We start from the raw sequence: 17,779 nt of genomic DNA, 5'->3' as shown, positions 1-17,779 counted from the left end.
TTACCTCATCTATTTTGTTCACTGGTCTTTTGTTGCCTGCAGTATTTAGGCCAAGTGTCTGGGACAGGGAGTTGCAGCCTGCTGCCCTTCAGTGATAAGCCTCAGACAGTGGACTTCCTAAGTCTGGACTTCCAGTCCAGAGATGTAGTGTCTATACTGGGCTCCTGCCACTCGTTTACCACGTGATTCTGAGCAAGCCACTTTGGCAGGGCTTCGTTATCTTCTGTATAAGTGATGCTTAAATTTAGCCAGTGGTTGTGAAACTTCAGTATGGTTTCAGAAAGTCCCCTGGAGTTTAGGGGGCATGCGTTTCTTAGACATCAAACTTTGAGACCCACTGGATGAGGTGACTGTTAAGGATCCTTCCAACTCTTAAAACAGTGCAGTCTGAACAGGGCATCAACTGGAGTCAAGGCTTCCTATTTTGGAATTACAGGTTTTAGGACTTCATGGCAACAGACTACACTGAAAGTATAATGAGATCTCCTGGGAGGGAAGAGAAGTTGCTCTCACCTACGGAAGCCTTTTCCATTTTATGGAAACTGAATTCCCTCAAACACTCGAATTCACTCCACAGGGATTTTTAATTATTATTATTATTGTTTTTTGTAAGATGTGTTGAGGGCATTTTGTACTCACTGCTAACCATCTTTAGGAGGAGTATTGTATTAACCCTCCCTAGGAACAGACAAGATCTTATTTGTTGACCTGAAGATACTTTTTTGAGATCAGTATTTGTTAAGTTTTGCTGTATACTAAAAGCAGGATTTCCAAAATGTCGTTCTTAAATACATCTAAGGACCTTACTATGTGTATGGATGTGGTTCTGTGGGTACCAAGAGCACCAGTGGCCTTAAAAGCTCTTTTTCAAAAGTATCATTTCTTCCCCTTTTATTTCAGAACTGATAAGTTACACAGGTTTTCAAAGCCTAAAACTTGGGCAGCTTCAGATTGCTCACCGGAAGGAACCCAAATGTCCATTAATTGTTGGGTGGATAAATAACTTGTAATCTATCCTATACAATACTTAGCAATAAAAAGAACAAAAGACAATACACCCAATAACCTGGATGACTCTTAAGAACTTTCTAGATATAAACATGCCATGATGACTAAAACAAATATACTACTACTATTTAAATTTTTTTGTTATTGAAATTTTCAAATACGTACACAAGTAGAAAAAAAAACAGTGTAATGAACTTCTGTGTACCTATCAGCCCAGATTTAACAATTAACATGAGGCCGATCTTATTTCATTTATTCCCCCTACTGTATTTTCTGAAACATTTTAAATAAGTCTAGACATATTGGATTTTTTGTCCATAAATATTTCAGTGTGCATCTCTAACTTATAAGGACATTTTAAAATATGTATAATCATCATGCCATTATCATATCTAACAAAACTAACAGCAAATCCCATAATAGTCTATCCAAATTCAGATTTCTCCAACTGTCTCAAAGATGTCCTTCTAGAGTTGGGTTTTTGGAATCCAGCACTGCTTTTTAACACTGCTCTTATAAAGGGGAGACAGCATTTTTACATTGGTCTCTTCAGGATTTGGGTACATACATTGTACTGGTCACATTTATTAGACTGAGATCATCTTGAGTTGGTTTAAAATGGTGATTAAGCACTTCCGAAAATGATAAGTAAGCTAGGGGGATAAAATATTTACAAAACATGTATCTGATAAAAGGCTTATATCCAGAATATGTAAAAAAAAAAAAAAATTTGATCAGATACTTTACAAAAGAAAATGTGCAAATGGCCAATAAGCATATGAAAAGATGTTCAGCATCACTTGTCAGAGAAATACAAATTAAAACCCCAACGACATACCCTACAAACCTTCTAGAATGGCTACGTTAAAAAGACTGACAGTCTCAAGTATTGGTGATGATGTGCGGTAAGTGGAACTCTCCCATAGTGCTGGTGAAGTCTTACGGAGTGAAACATACATTCTGGACCCAACGGCCTACTTCCGTGTGTTTCTCCAAGGGAAATGAAAACATGTTCACTCCAAGATTTATACTTGAATATTCCTAGTCGCTTTATTTGTAATAGCTCCAAATGGAAAAGATCCCAGGTGTTTGCTAATTGTTGAAGGGATAAATAATTGTGGTACATCCATGCTGTAGAATACTCAAGTAATAAAAAGAACCAATACACCACTGTGACCAGGAGGAATCTTAAAAACTTGGTTGGAGAAGGCGGTCAAACACCGAACACTACTTAGTAATATGATTACTTTTTCTATTTTCATGAAACTCTAGAAAATGCAAAACTAGACTGACAAAAATCAGATCCATGGTAGCCTGGGGGTGGAGCTGGAGCAAGGCAGCAACTGCAAAGAGGCACCAAAAAAAAAAAAAAATAGGAGAGACGGGGTCCTGTTGTCAGGGCTGGATGGAGTGCAGTGGCATCATCATGGCTCACTGCAACTTCAAACTCCTGGCTCAAGAGACCTTCCTGCCTCAGCCTCCCGAGTAGCTAGGACTACAGGCACATGCTGTCATGCTTACCTAATTATTGTTATTTTTTTTTGTAGCAGTGGGGGTCTTGCTATGTTGCTTAGGCTGGTCTCAAACTCCTGGATTCCATCCCACCTTGGCCTCCCTAAGTGCTGGGATTATGGGAATGACCATGTCTGACCTCAAGGAAAATTTTCAGGAAAATGTTCTGTATCTCGGTTGTGGTGACACACATGTGGAGGTTACATGATTATATAAGCTGCCATAATTCATCAAAATTGACACTTAAAATGCATGGAGTATTTTTTTTTTTTTTTTTTTTTTGTAGAGACAGAGTCTCACTTTATGGCCCTCGGTAGAGTGCCGTGGCCTCACACAGCTCACAGCAACCTCCAACTCCTGGGCTTAAGCAATTCTCTTGCCTCAGCTTCCCGAGTAGCTGGGACTACAGGCACCCGCCACAACGCCCGGCTATTTTTTGGTTGCAGTTTGGCCGGGGCCAGGTTTGAACCCGCCACCCTTGGCATATGGGGCCGGCGCCTTACCGACTGAGCCACAGGCACTGACTATCAACGTCAGAGGCAAGTTGTCTCCAGCTATTCCCTGTGCCACTAGGGGTAAGATGTGTAACCCGAGACTCAGTTGTTTTTAAAACGGAGATAACAGTACCAACCTCATAGGGGGGTGGAGAGGATGAAATGATAATCAACATCAAGGGCTTACCACGAAGCCTAACGATTTTTAAATGTACACAAAGGGATACCCTCGTCTCAGTATCTACTTGAATTTCTGAGAAGCTTCTGCCTCTTCATGCCCATTTCAGATCAGTTTTCCTTCTGAAGGCTGTCAAAGGGGAAGAGGTCAGTGGCAAGGCTTAGGGGAAGTTTTAAATGAAGAAAACGAGTCTCGGCAGGCATGGACTAAATGAATTAGGGCAGCCAGCAGCTCATGAGGGAGCCGTAACCTGCAAAGGAGTCTTCCTGGATGGTGCTGCCAGCCCAGCAGTTAGGAAGAAGTGAAACTCCTTTATATAAGTGGCCTTAATCATGTAGTGCTGCTTGTTTACATTTGAAGGAGACTCAAAATGTGACAGCATTTGAAATAGGGTTTTTTTTTTTTTTTTTAATGAGTGTTTTACAGAACTGTATTTTTAGCCATGTCGGCTCACGTTATATAACCGAGCCGTCTCGTGGGACACTCTAAATAGAACTTGCAATAGAAGAGATGACAAAAACTGGTATAAGCTCTTTGACTGTAAGGATAATCTAATTGTAGGATGCCGCTCATGATACAGAAGTTGCCTTCCTCCTTCCCTTGAAGAAATCTGATTCAGGGAGGGAACCTGCAGTTTTCCTTTGCGTACTTTTAATAGAAAATGAAGTTTAGGCTTCCAGTTCATCTTCCCAAGAGTAAAGTGTGACACATGTGTGAGTCTTATGTATTGAATGAGCATTTTGTAAGTGCCCACTGGGCAACCCAGGTACTTCTCCCAGGGGATGTGGAGCCTGGATAGAGAGAGACAAGTAAAGTGACAGAGGATGGGATTCTGCAGGGAGGACCAGCCAGTGCAGGGAACATGGAGGAGGAGGAACATCTAGCGTATTTTTAGGAGGAGGAAGAAAGTTGGGGAGACCCCACCCCCACCCCCGGAAGAGGTAACATCTAAGCTAGGACCTAATGGGAGTAGGAAGCTAAAAAGAATTTCCCAGGCAGAAGAAACATCTATGAAACCTCAGAGGGCAGAAATCATTGTTGTTTTGTCTGGGGCAGAGACTGGAGCAGAGAATTTGAGGTGAGACTTGGGACACATAAGACCAGAAAGGTGATTGAAGAAAATGGAATTAAAACCTGTTTTGGCCTGTCACCGATGGTCTGTTATTAGTGAAAGCACCAATTTGACAGAGCTTTGCTTTGTGCTTCTAGGAACACTGGAGCCTCACTGGTCAGGACTCCTGTGGACAGCCATGCTTATCTCCCTGGCCATCGTCATCGCCCTCCCCAAGCCTCATGGCATCCGGGCCTTAATTGCCTCCACAATTCTACGATTGATATTTTCAGTTGGATTACAACCCACATTGTTTCTTCTGGGAGCTTTCAATGTAAGTATGAGTGCCTACATTGCCACTGTTTTGTCTGTGGGTAAACAGGAATGCCTTCTGTTCTGGTGCCTAGAATTCTGGTCTGTGCTTTCAGTCCAGAAAAGTATTGTTTGTGACAACTGGCAAAATAGCAGAAGTGGGCCAGGCCTGGTGGCTCAGGCCTGTAATCCTAGCACTCTGGGAGGCTGAGGCGGTGGATTGGTTGAGCTCAGGAGTCCGACACCAGCCTGAGCAAGAGCGAGACTCCCATCTCTACTAAAAATAGAAAAACTTGCTAAGTGTGGTGGTGGGTGCCTGTGTCCAGCTACTTGGGAGGCTGAAGCAAGAGGATCACTTGAACCCAAGGGTTTGAGATACTAGGATGCCACAGCACTCTACCCAGAGTGACAAAGTAAGACTCTGTCACAAAAAAATAAATAAAAAGGAAAGAAAATAGCAGAAGCAAGAGATCATAGCAGGTGGATACCTTCCTCTTGACCTTCTCTTGGTACAGTGAGCCTCTGAACACATCCTGCAGGCATCAACAGTCTCACTTTTAGGGAATATCCCCCTCAGGAGTTAGGCAGAAAGAGGGATAGCAGTTGAGATTTAAGTTGTTTTGCTGATCTGGTCAAAGGTTTGTTGGGACAGGAGATTTTAGCCAATAAGTCAAACGATGAAATATTAACACAGCACCCACTTCTGGCGAGGGCCACACAGAAAGAGCAGGCAGAGGTAAGAGGTAGTGTCCAAACACAGAGGTGGATGATGGAGTAGGTAGAGAGGGAAGAGAAGAATCAGGGACAGTTCTTTAAAAGTTGGTGCTGACATTTGGAAATGCTATTGCATTGCCGTTCAAGCATGGAAGCCAGGTGCATCTGCAGGAGGATTCTTAGGGAATGGAGACAGCTGATGCAAGACCACAAATTGGAATGGTTTCCTGGTGAAGGGAAGGAGAAAATTTGGACATGTGAGGCACTGGAGGATCTAAAAATGCCTTTCAGAGGTTTCTCTTCTGAGCACATAAGGAAGCTGGGGTCCTTGTACAAAAATGGAAGTGATATTGCAAAATAGGTTAAGATAATAATTCGGCGCAACAGTGAATGTCCCACAAAGAGTGTCAGATGGCACAGGCACTATTGGCTTTAGAGAAGGGATGATGTCCAGCTAATGAGCTCAGAAGCAGGAGGCAGGATGGAAGTGAAGTCTGAAGGGGAAAGAGGAGGGATCTGGCTGAGAAGCAGGCAGGGAGATAGCGTTTGGTTTCTGTAGGCCAGAGCAGAGCAGTGGGAGAGCCCAAGATGCTCGCAAGAGGCCATAAGGGATAAGTTTCACCTCGTTTGTGGTTATGTACTGATTGAGGGGGACGGATTCTGTCAGAGTCACCGGGGCCACTGAATTTAAAGCAATTGGATTTCATTCTCCAGGTCACCATTTCCACAGAGTGTTCCAAATTGATCAATGTTAGGTGAAAAGGGTCCCCTAGTCCAATCAGTCCGGGAAGTGCTGCGTTAAGCACAATGCAAGGTCGTGTTACTCGGTTTTCTCTGAGACTTTCACATACTTACATGGATCATGAATCTACAAGAAAGGGAAACAGTGCATTTATGTTCCTCGATATTATTGGCCTGCAGCGTTTTTTTTTTTAAGTATCACTCAAGATCAGTGTTGTATAGAATAAATGTTGGGAAACACAGTTCCCTGTAGTGCAGTGGTTCTCAACCTGTGGGTCGCAACCCCCTTCTGACAATGAAAATACACTGCGGCATTAGGAAGGTTGAGAACCGCTGCTGTAGTGGAAGTGCTGCGAGTGTTTTGGAGCCAAGAAATGGTATCTACAAAGAAGTATTCTTGAGAAAATTCATCCATTAGCGATGTGTCACGTGGGGTTAGTGGGAGGGACTGGAGGCAGGGGGACCAGTTCAGGCTGCAGCAGTACTTTGGATTAGGTGTGGCAAGCCAGAGTCTGGGTCCTGGTGTGGAAAGAGGAAGGTAGGTACAGATCTCAGAGATGCGAAGGAAATGGCAGCACATGGCTGGTGCAGAGCCAGAGCCTTACCCTCGAGAGCCGTGTACAGGTGAGGAAGCTATCGCCATCTCGACTGGGCGAGGGAAGATGCAAAGACGGCAGCTTATCAGTCATGGATGACGGGGAGAAGAATAATCGGGGCCACCTAAAATGAGGTCATGCACCAAGTTTTCGGGGGTGGGGGCAAGGGGAATACACTTAAACTGTTGGCATATTGGACTTAGCTGGTAAGATGTGCTTTAGTGTGAGCTCTGGCATTTGGAAATGCAAGACCAGAATGACAGAGATCTCAGTGAGGGGAGGGAATGTCCGGATCGCCTGCCTTGAGAGGAAGCTACTGCAGAAGGGAATACAAAATAATTATGTAAATAAATAGAAGGAACTCTTAGAGGTTATCTTCTGTGGGCTTCTCTAGGGCTTTTTTCTCTGGTCTTTAATCTTTCCACTGTCATCACTTCTTTAATACAAATCATGGGAGGGGGAGACTCAAATGAGACAGTTATCATTTATAATAACATGAGCTGCGGTGGGGTGGGGGGGTGCGCGCCAAAATGGCTACAAGAAGTGATTATTTAGTGGGAGTTTTTAAAAAGGGAGAAACTCCCACATGGAGCTTATGAGAGGAGGAAAGAGTAGCTGCAGGCAGAGACAGCAGGAGTGTGGGGATCTGAGAGCTGGAGGAGGAGAGTGGGTCCTAAAAGCCCCGCTCAGAGAGAGGGGTGAGGAGGGTGGGTGGCCTGTCACCCCGCAGTGGGGCTGGGAGAGCTGCTGCTGGGTGCATCCTGGTGGAATCCCTAGGAGGGTTCCTGGGAGCTGCTTCTGCGGAGAGGTGGGGCTGGGAGCCAGATGGGGAGGGGCACAGCAGGCAGACACCTTCACATGTTTAATAGAGTTCTTTATTGGAGAAGCAAGAGAGGACACCAGGGCAGTTAAAGGGGAGAGTGGAATCAGGTGAAAAAAGAGCCCGGGCACATTTTGAGGTCCTGTGACATCAACCAGAGCATCCTTTGCCCCCTCCCCAGGCCCCATGAACACAGACCATCTGGAGTCAATGATAACTTTCCTACCCTATGAAGGATGCTTTAGTAGCAAAGGTTAGAATATTGGGGGCTGGGGGGAAATAAGCCGGCAGATTGAATATTTAGCCTGTCTGAGAAAGCCAGAAGTTCTCTGTGGGTGTTGGCTTCCTTGCTTATCTGATTGCCGAGAAGCTCGTTTACACCGACCTACCAGATTAACTGGCAGAATTTCCCCGGCACCTGTGGCCAAGGGAGCTTGAGTAGCAGGAGATGGTTTTACTAAGTGCATCCAAAGAGCTTTCTTTCCAGCCTTTTCTGGAATCAAGTTTTTCTGTCCATATGTTGCTAGAGATGGACTCCCAGGGAGGGGGTTTCCGTCAAAAGTGGGACTGCACGGTAGATCAGTTGGGACTTGTTCAGTTGCAGGCATCAGAAAACCTATTCCAAGCTAGTCTAAGCAAAAGAAAAAATCAAGAACCTCTAGCCCTAACCCTAGCCCTGTGACAGGGTTGAAGACAGGGGTTCAGACAACGGCATCAGGGCCCCATTACTCTTCTGATGTTGTTCTCAGGGTTGGTGTGGCAGTTCCAGAGTTTATAACCTCTAAAGTTCAAATCAGTGGGAAAGAACAGAATTGTCTTTTGTTGCAATCCCGGGGAAGAGCTCAGTAGCTGTCATTGGCTCCATTTGGGCCTGTGCCTACCCCTGAACCAGTCATTGTAGCCAGGCAAATACAGTATTGTACTCGGCCGTGTTGGAACCCCTTCCCAGACCTCAAAAAGATGGATCCCCAAAGAAAAATTAGAAGTTACTCCCAGGAGAGAGGGCAGGGGATTCATCCTGAAGTCTTTTACTCCCTCCTTCCCCGCCAAGAATTCTCATTTTCCCTGTGAATTTAGGAACCAGTCTTACTAACTGCTTCGCATTAAATTATAACCCTGTAGCGTCTAGAATGTAAGAAACTTAGAAAATGCTTTTGATCGTGCTGATCACAGGGTTCGTGGATTAAGGTGACTTCTTTGTTTGACTAACTCATATAAGAATGTTAGAAATGATTCATATCTCATTTTCAAAATCATAATCTCAGTATGTATTAATTTTGTTTTTGCCAAATAGAAATGCTACTTGATTACTGTCACACACAGTTATTTAACTACCATGTAATTTGTAACATGCCTGAAAAGCAAAGTAATGAAATGACTTAGATCCATAAAATGGCTCTTGGTGGGTTTGGTGGGCTTTGATCCAAAAGGAAGCTTGTGCTTGGGTGTAGTTACTGCAACTGGTTTGTGTGGGACTCTGCTTCAGCCCTCATGAAGAGTTTGGCATAGCCCAAGCCATCTGACTGGTCCTGTTCTTGTTCTCAGGTCTGCAATAAAATCATCTTTCTGATGAGCTTTGTGGGCAACTGTGGAACATTCACAAGAGGCTACCGAGCCATGATTTTAGATGTTGAGTTCCTTTATCATTTGTTGTATTTGCTCATCTGCGCCATGGGGCTCTTTGTCCACGAATTCTTCTACAGTTTGCTGGTGAGTACGTGGTGTCAAAATATTTTGCATTTGGAAAACTAGGAAAGAGTCCTGTGTCCTCTCTGTCATCATAGACCCTTCCTCTTAATGGCGATTGGCCCGCCTGGTCCAGCAAGGTTGAAGCCCTACTAATGCAATCTTTGGAGACCTAAGGAACTCGCAGGAACCCAGCACACAGATGCACAGCCACACCATGCAGACTGTGTGCCGTCCACACCAGGTCTCTTCCTTCTCAGTAAATGAAGACACCTGCAGTCTGGCTCAGGAGATGTTTCTTCTACACATGACTTTGTTGTTCTTTACTTCTTAGACTCAGCCCTCAGTTTACCAAGGGAAATGTTTTTGAGACTAGTACATGTCAACTGACAGTCCTCATGGCATCCATTTCTCATGTAGTGACCATAAGAATAAAAGCTAGCAGCTGGGCACAGTGGCTCCCACCTGTAATCCCCATACTTTGGGAGGCCGAGGCAGGTGGATTACCTGAGCTCAGGAGTTTGAGACCAGCCTGAGCAAGAGTGAAACCTCATCTCTCCTAAAAATAGAAAAAACTAGCCAGGCATTGTGGTGGGCACCTATAGTCCCAGCTACTCGGGAGGCTGAGGCAAGAGGATCACTTGAGCCCAAGAGTTTGAGGTTGCTGTGAGTTGTGATGCCATGGCATTCTAGCAAGGGCAACAGAGTGAGACTCTGTCTCAAAAAAAAAAAAAAAATAGTAGGAGCTAGCTTCAAAGCCCCAAGATTTGTGATAATGAACTCAATAGATTTATTGGTCCAGGAGACCTTTTCAGTAGAAGTTACTTTGTTCTACTGTGAGCCTTGTGACATTTTATGAAACGAGTTGGTTCTGTCACCTTTTGGAAAAGGTTTTTAAATTATAATTAAAAAAAAAAAAAACTGTTTAGACTCTGTCTCTACAAAAAAAAAAAAAAAACTATTTAGTGCCCTATAGTTAGAGGGACTCTAGACTTAACAGAGTTGTGGATAAGAAACCATTTCCTTTACCTACTTAAAATGGTAGGGAGCATAAAAATGACCTGCAAACAAAACCATAAAGAAACTCGATATGTGAAAATGTTTGTGAGGATAAAAAAGATGGAGGTCTAAGTGTTGGCTTAGCAAGAAGGATGGACTTGACAAAAGGCAGAGAAGGGCAAGCTCTTCAGGGAGGTGCTATCCTTGTAGCTTCTGGGCTGGTTACTTAACTGCTCTGTGCCTCAGTTTCCCCGTTTACAGAATGAGGAGGACACTGTATCTCCCTCACGGCTGTCGTGGAGATTCCATGCAGCTGTCCACGTCAAGGTCTTAGAATAGCACTGCACACGGACGTTAGTGTCTTTGTCATCCTGTGTTCCTTCTCCCGTTCAAAACACCATAAAGAATTCACCATTCCCGTCACCAGGATTAGCTCATTCCATTAGTGCTGGATGGTGGCAGGCTAAAGAGAATGGATCCTTGTCCCCCATCTTAAAACAGGTCTGGCTATATGTTGAGGTTTCACGCAAAGAGGTCCCGGAATGGACTTGTGACTGCCATTGTGTGGCCTACTTCTCTCACTCTGTATCAGAAATCTTTAGAGCTTCATGTCTGCTTCTGGGTCTTTTTGTTTCATGCAGTAATGTCCCTGGGTGAGTTTCCAGTTTGTGAGTCAGGGAGTCCCATGTCTGCCAATCGCACAAACTCCTGTCCTCCCTCAGCAGGGAGGCACATTTCAGTTGATGGTCTCTCCCAAGAGACAGGAGAGTCCCCTCTGGACAACGCCGTCTCTCCCTGGTAGAGAGCATGGCTGTCCTGTGGTCTGCCTCTGGTTGGCTTTGTTTCCTTTTCTGTTCATTTGCATCTTCTTCTTTTGGTCCTTTGCAGTGCCAGTACCAGTGCCAGGTGCAGGAGATGTAACAGTGAGACAGACATGATCTCTACCCCCATAGGCCCTGCAGTCTGGAAGGCATTAGCTGCCACCATGGAGCAAATGCTGTGTGCTCTTCCCCTGCACTCCGTCACTGCCACTTTTGAGGCAGATGGTATCTTCACATGGCAGCTGAGGAAACCAAGGCTTGGCGAGGTTAGGTAACTTGCCCAGAATCACAGTCAGTCAGTGGCAGAGGCAGCAGAGCCACTCAGCTAGCTCTATTACTGATTCCCAAGTCTACACTGCCTTTCATGTGAGCATGTGAAAAAGTCCCTGCATCAGTGAAACTGGGATTTCACGTTGCAGTTTGCATTCGGGCTTTTGAATCTCTAACCTATCACAGAAGAGTGACTCCAAGCTTCTGATGATGTTACCGAGCTCAGTTAGTTCACTCTCACAAGAGCACAACAGGATCAAAGCAGATTGTGGCTGGATGCCTCTCCCACGTGTCTCGGGGTAGGGTAGGGGGTTTCTAAGCCAGTACCTGGACTTGTCTGTGGCTTCAAGTGTTGTGCTCCTTTTTGTGTCAAAAGCAGTATTGAATGTGTCTGGTGAGAACCACAGACACAATACTGAAACTGCTCAAATAATTCTACTAACGAGGAAAGGGTACAGCCAAAAGAAATTGGGCAGCCTGTAAGAGGAGAGAGACCTCCAGCAGGAAAACCCCTGTGTTACTGGGCTGTGCGAGCTCCCTCCATGCCAGTAGGCAAGAAGGGAGGGAGGGCGATCTGGTGGCCTAATTCAAGTGCTGCCCCCACCAACAGACTGGCTGGACCCAGTCTGGAATCTGCATTAAAGTTGCATCCTTAGAAAAATATTAACACCCGGAGATGAAATGTGCAAAGTTCATAAGCAGGCAGTTAACAGAAGGAGAAATCCAGATGGTTAGTAAACATGGAAAAATGTTCATCCTCACCGCTAAACAAAGCCATGCTAATTAAAACGACAGCACAATCCCATGTTTTACGGGTGACGCTAGGAAAGGCTTAAAAGCATGATTGTGCTCCGTCCTGTCGAGAGTGGGTAAAGTGGACGTCGTTCTTTCCTAGTAGTGGAGTGGAAACTTATACCACCTTTCTGGCGGCAATAGGCAGTGTGTTTCTCTTATAACATTTGACCCAAAGATTCCATTTCCGGAAATTGACCCAAAAAATGACTAGAGAGCGTGCAGAGAAGTCTGCACAGAGGTGCTCCTCACAGCGTTATTTACAATGGCATGTCATCGAAAACATGTTAACTATTTAAAAAAATAAAAAGTACTGGTTATGTTAATTGTATGTTTTCCATACAGTGAAATCCCAGGCGATCATTTTTGTCAGGGAAATATTCATGATGGGTCCGTGAAAGAGGCTGGCTACACGCCAGTCTGATATTTTTGTAACACTATGTATGTATTATATGTGTGTGTGTGTGTGTATAACATTTTTTTAAAGGGTGGAAGGAAGTAACTTGTGGAGTGGAAGTCTGTAGATAGTGGAATTATTAGTGAATTTTTCCCTCTGTGCTTTTCTGTGTCTTCCAAGTTTTCTCCATTGATTGTGGGTAATTTTCTAATTGGAAGAAGGCTTTTCCTGATTTTGGGTAATTTTCTAATTGGAAGAAGGCTTTTCCTGTATATAAAAAAAAAAAAAATGTGGGTGGTGCCTATGGCTCAGTGAGTAGGGCGCCGGCCCCATATACCGAGGGTGGCAGGTTCAAACCCAGCCCCGGCTGACCTGCAACCAAATAGCCGGGCGTTGTGGCGGGCGCCTGTAATCCCAGCTGCTCGGGAGGCTGAGGCAGGAGAATTGCGGCAGCTCAAGAGCTAGAGGTTGCTGTGAGTCCTGTGACATCATGGCACTCTACTGAAGACTGTCTCTACCAAAAAAAATAAAAAGTTTATTGTTTTAAAAATCAGAAATTATTGCTTTATGAAAACTGCTTGTCATGTCTGAATTTCCAACAGGGTGAACTCTATAAACCAAGTTTGTTTTATGGGATATTAATGTACATCTGATACAGAGGCTTCTTAAAATTGTCCAATTGTCTCCTTTTTTTTTTCCTTTTTGTTTTTTTAAAGCTTTTTGATTTAGTGTACAGAGAAGAGACTTTGCTTAATGTCATTAAAAGTGTCACCCGCAATGGACGGTCCATCATCTTGACAGCGGTTCTGGCTTTGATCCTGGTTTACCTCTTCTCCATAGTAGGCTATCTTTTCTTCAAGGATGATTTTATCTTGGAAGTAGATAGGTTGCCCAACGAAACAGCTGTTCCAGGTGGGTTTGGGATCTTCTGATCTTTTTTCATGTCAAAAGAACAGCCCCTGATTGGGTGGTGCCTGTGGCTCAGTGAGCAGGGCGCTGGCCCCATATACCGAGGGTGGCAGGTTCAGGCCCAGCCCCGGCCAAACTGCAACCAAAAAATAGCCGGGCGTTGTGGCGGGCGCCGTAGTCCCAGCTACTCGGGAGGCTGAGGCAGGAGAATCTCCTAAGCCCAGGAGTTGGAGGTTGCTGTGAGCTGTGTGACGCCACGGCACTCTACCAAGGGCAATAAAGTGAGACTCTGTCTCTACGAAAAAAAAAAAAAAGGACAGCCCCTGATTATAACTGAACTAAAGAAAACAATGACTTTAGCAATGTAGATATCTCCCCACCCCCCAACAAAGACGGTGAATTTCAAATACAAGGCATAGTTCTCATTTTATTCAAAAGATGATGTGGTATTATCAAATGCTATGGGTGAGGGACCAGGTTTTACATTTAGTTTATTCACTAACATTATCAACTAGTACAATTTTTTTTCTTTTTATAAAACAGATTGTATATATTGAAAGCCTTGGAGATATATATACATATATATACATATATACACACACATGTGTATATTGAGTCCTTTGACTTAGTTAAATCTACTTCTAGGAATTTATACATGAAGAAAAACCCTGCTGACTCTGTATGTAAAAACAGACATATATATGGGAGAATGTTCACTGTAGTGTGGAATTGGAAATGAACTAAGTGTAAGGAGGTGTTGCATTAGACTGTGGTACATACATGGGGTGGGGTCCCCTATGCATAGGTGCATCTCTGTAAACCTTCATGGAAAAATACCCATGAGATATAGTGGGAACTGACAGAAGGATGACTACCCCAGGATCACACATGCATACATCTATAGTTATTTAGCCTGCCCAGAAAGTACTTTTTTATATAGACACAGACACATAAAGGCAGTGGGTGCCAAGAAATGTACACACATTTTAAGCGAAGTTATCTATGTATTACTTTTGGAAGTTGAAGGAACTGTTGATACCAGTCAAGTATACCTAGCTAGACATGCTGTGAATATCCATTTTACCTGTGATTCATACCCTTTTGGGGGAATGATCAATGTTATTTCCAATAAGATCTCTTAGAATGTGTACATATTTTTGGCACCCCCTGTATCTATAAATCAATATAGATGAATATATCCCAAGACCGCTAGCAGTGGCCATCTCTGGGGCTTTTTTACTGTATGTATACAGGTTTTACATTGTGCTTATTTTTATATATAGCAAGAACTGAAGAGATTTCCAATTCTCAGATTAAAAAAATGACCATATACCCACGTGATCTTTTCGCGCAATGAAAAAACTCGGCACTTAGTAAAATATTACTGGTTTTTCATCAGGTAGCCAGGCCCCCTGAGTCAAAGGAACAAACTGTTTAATAGAATCGTTGTGAGTGACTGGGCCAGGCAGCCTTTGTTTTCTCTTTCCTGAATTCGGTATTCTTGGCATGTAAGTCCAGCTTCAAGCTGTGCCTGCCTTACTGTTTTGAACTAACTTGTCTGGACCTTGGATTTCCGTCAGTGCCCACCGGTGCTGCTCATGCAGACTTGCTATAAATCTGGCTGGAGTTTTGTAGTTCCGTAATATTGAAGAGTTTCAGTGGTTTGTCTTTAAAGTTGGAGAGGTTCTATTTAAGTGTGATATTTCTAGTAAGCCTACAGGAATTGACATTTTTGGCTTTTATCCCATCCAGATCACCACATGAAAGTGTAAATTGCATCCCTGCTTTGAATTTCTATGCAGGATTCTAGGGTGATATTTATGTAAAGAATTGTTTAATCAGCCATGAATTGGGGACTTCAAACATTTTAACCATATGCTGCCAGACTGTTCATCATAAAATTCCTTCTCTCTCCCAGAAACCAGCGAGAGTTTGGCAAGCGAGTTCCTGTTCTCGGATGTGTGCAGGGTAGAGACTGGGGAGAACTGTTCCTCTCCTGCACCCAAAGAAGGTAGGACCTCGTAGCTGTCAGCCTCAAGCTAGTGTGAGACTCCTCCAGAGGCTCAGATGATGGTGGAAGCAGATTAGAGCGTGTTTATTGCTCAAAAGTAAGGCCTGTAGCAAAGGGGAAAGGCTGGGGTAAAGGAGAGAGAGAAAGGAAAAAGAAGACTACTTGTGAAGAAAATACCTGATTTGACTCACTCACTTTTTGCTGAGTATCCACTATTTGCTAGCGACCACGCTGTACTCTTAAGAGACAGTAACATAGTATGGGAGGCAAGCAAGTGAACAGGTGATTACTAGAGAGTCCGCAGAATGCTGGGAATCAGGATGCAGTGCAGAAACTGGGCACCCAGCCTGATATCAGGGTGAGGGCATCATCACAAAGGTGGTATCTAAACTAAACAGAAGACTCCTGGGCAAAGGAGGAAAAGGGGTAGATACTCCAGGTAGAGACAATATAGCATATTTAAAGGCTTGAAGGTTAAAAATAAGTAAAGAAATAAAACAAGTTTGGAGAGAGAATGATTAGGAAGGAAAGTAACAAGAAATGAAGCCAGAGAGAAAAGCAAAGGGCTAGATTATGAAGGGTCTTACATGTCGGGCAGAAGAGGTTAAACTTCATCCAAAGGATGATTGGGGGTTGTTGAAAGGGGAGTGGTAAGGTGGGATCCGAGTTTTAGCAAGGCCATTCTCATTTCAGCTGGAGAAAGAAGCAGGGTAGCCAGCCAGCAGGGTCTGGTTCTTCCTCCCATAAGCCAGTAAGAATGAACAGCTTCTGTAAAGCAGTTTGTCCAGAGGACCTGTTGTAAAACCTGCCGTCAAACTGGATTGAGTCCTCACAACGTGCCCAGCGAGGCCTGTGGGTCCAGTAGCCTTCCTCGCCTCTGAGAGACAGGATGCCTGTGACTCAGGGCGGTTAAGCAATTTATCTGACGTCAAATGAACTACTCACAGCTGGGACTAAAGTTTAAAAATCTGAAAAGGAAAAGGGATTGTTTTCGATTTAATAGAGGAAAGGCAATACTGGCATGGCTTAGAGAAATGAGCAGGGGTTAGCGATGGAAACACAATGGCCTGTGATGACTTTACCTTTTGAAAGGAAGTACTTGACTCTTAATCCCTTAAGTTTAGTCCTCCTTGTGCCCGTTGGCTAGAAGATGCATTCAGGAAATGTAAGTCCAGAATCCCACAGTATCTCTTTTCCCTTCACGCCTTAAATCTGTTGTCACCTGCCGCACTAGCAGAGCTGGTCCCGGTGGAAGAGACGGAGCAGGACAAGGAGCACACGTGTGAGACTCTGCTCATGTGCATTGTCACTGTGCTGAGTCACGGGCTGCGCAGTGGGGGCGGCGTAGGCGATGTGCTCAGGAAGCCATCCAAAGAGGTAAATTAATCCTGAGGGGAAGGAAGGGCACAGGGGCGGGTGGGGTGGGTGGTGAGAGCACAACGCAGTGGTGTTGAGTGTAAACTGAAGACGCAGAGGAAGAGCGGGGAGCGGTGCTGCGTGCTGTCGCTGTGTGCAGCCGGCTTGCCCGGCTCCCCGCCTCCCGCGCTGCACTGAGGAGCTGCGAAGCCGGCTGCCTGCTCAGTGGGCTTAATCACGCAGGGTCTCCTAGCCTGGGTCTGGCCTGTCTGAACACCTGTCCAGAACCCGTCCTGGGTGTGTCGCACAACACTTGCAGGATTGACAGTTTTAGACACAGGGTATGAAAAGAGACACAGATGGGGATTTTAAGGCCCAGTGAAACTTCCACCCAAGTAGACCCGGGGCTCACTCTAGCTGGGCCCTGAGCTCTGCAAACCTGGGCTGATCCAGCCACTCTCTTTTCCAGGAGCCCCTCTTTGCAGCTAGAGTGATTTATGACCTCTTGTTCTTCTTCATGGTCATCATCATCGTCCTTAACCTGATTTTTGGGGTTATCATTGACACCTTTGCCGACCTGAGGAGTGAGAAGCAGAAGAAGGAGGAAATCTTGAAGACCACGTGCTTTATCTGTGGTGAGTGTCGCAGCCCAGCTTCAGCAAGGGAGCAAAGGCCCGGGTGGCAGAGGCGCGTGGAGACGCCGAGGGTGTGACAGGGCAGGTATGCGCCCAGTGCTCCTGGGAGGGGCCGCTGGCATCTTCCTCTCCACTCCGCCCTCAGCAGCCTTACCTGCTGGGAAGTGCCGATGAACTCTGTACAGCAGTCGCCCAGTTTGTTTTAATGAATGAAGTTTGCGGAAGCAGATATGTGACTGCACAGGATTTAAAAAACAAAGGCATCTTGTGGTCTTTTTTTGCTTGGGCTGCCTGAGTGTCCATTGGTCCCATTTTAAGAAGACAATAATGGAGCTTATTTCATCCAGTTCCAGCCTGCGGATACTGTCAGCCTTTATGTAAAAAAAAAAAAAAAAAAAAAAATTCCTGTTACGCAAGGCATGGTGGCTCATGCCTCTAATCCTAGCACTCTGGGAGACTGAGGCAGGTAGATCCCTT

At 44.8% G+C, this 17,779-nt stretch overlaps 1 protein-coding gene across 14 annotated transcripts in view; it reads left to right on the top strand.

Moving 5' to 3' along the window:
- ITPR1 (inositol 1,4,5-trisphosphate receptor type 1) overlaps positions 1 to 17,779 on the top strand; it is a 342,499-nt gene that overhangs the window by 293,255 nt on the left and 31,465 nt on the right. For 8 of the 14 annotated variants that reach the window (XM_053598949.1, XM_053598947.1, XM_053598946.1 and 5 more), the window contains 6 exons: positions 4,402 to 4,577; positions 8,972 to 9,136; positions 13,108 to 13,303; positions 15,219 to 15,311; positions 16,549 to 16,688; positions 17,137 to 17,302. In XM_053598949.1, coding sequence (XP_053454924.1) covers positions 4,402 to 4,577; positions 8,972 to 9,136; positions 13,108 to 13,303; positions 15,219 to 15,311; positions 16,549 to 16,688; positions 17,137 to 17,302 — 936 coding nt within the window. Of the gene's footprint in view, positions 1 to 4,401; positions 4,578 to 8,971; positions 9,137 to 13,107; positions 13,304 to 15,218; positions 15,312 to 16,545; positions 16,689 to 17,136; positions 17,303 to 17,779 lie in introns of all 14 variants that reach the window. The other 6 variants (XM_053598936.1, XM_053598941.1, XM_053598940.1 and 3 more) reach the window with 1 other exon arrangement.

The sequence above is a fragment of the Nycticebus coucang genome, chromosome 8 (genome assembly GCF_027406575.1).
Source record: "Nycticebus coucang isolate mNycCou1 chromosome 8, mNycCou1.pri, whole genome shotgun sequence".
NCBI lineage: Eukaryota > Metazoa > Chordata > Mammalia > Primates > Lorisidae > Nycticebus > Nycticebus coucang.
Note: the sequence above shows the minus strand (reverse complement) of the source record. Positions and strands in the feature narration are given on the sequence as shown.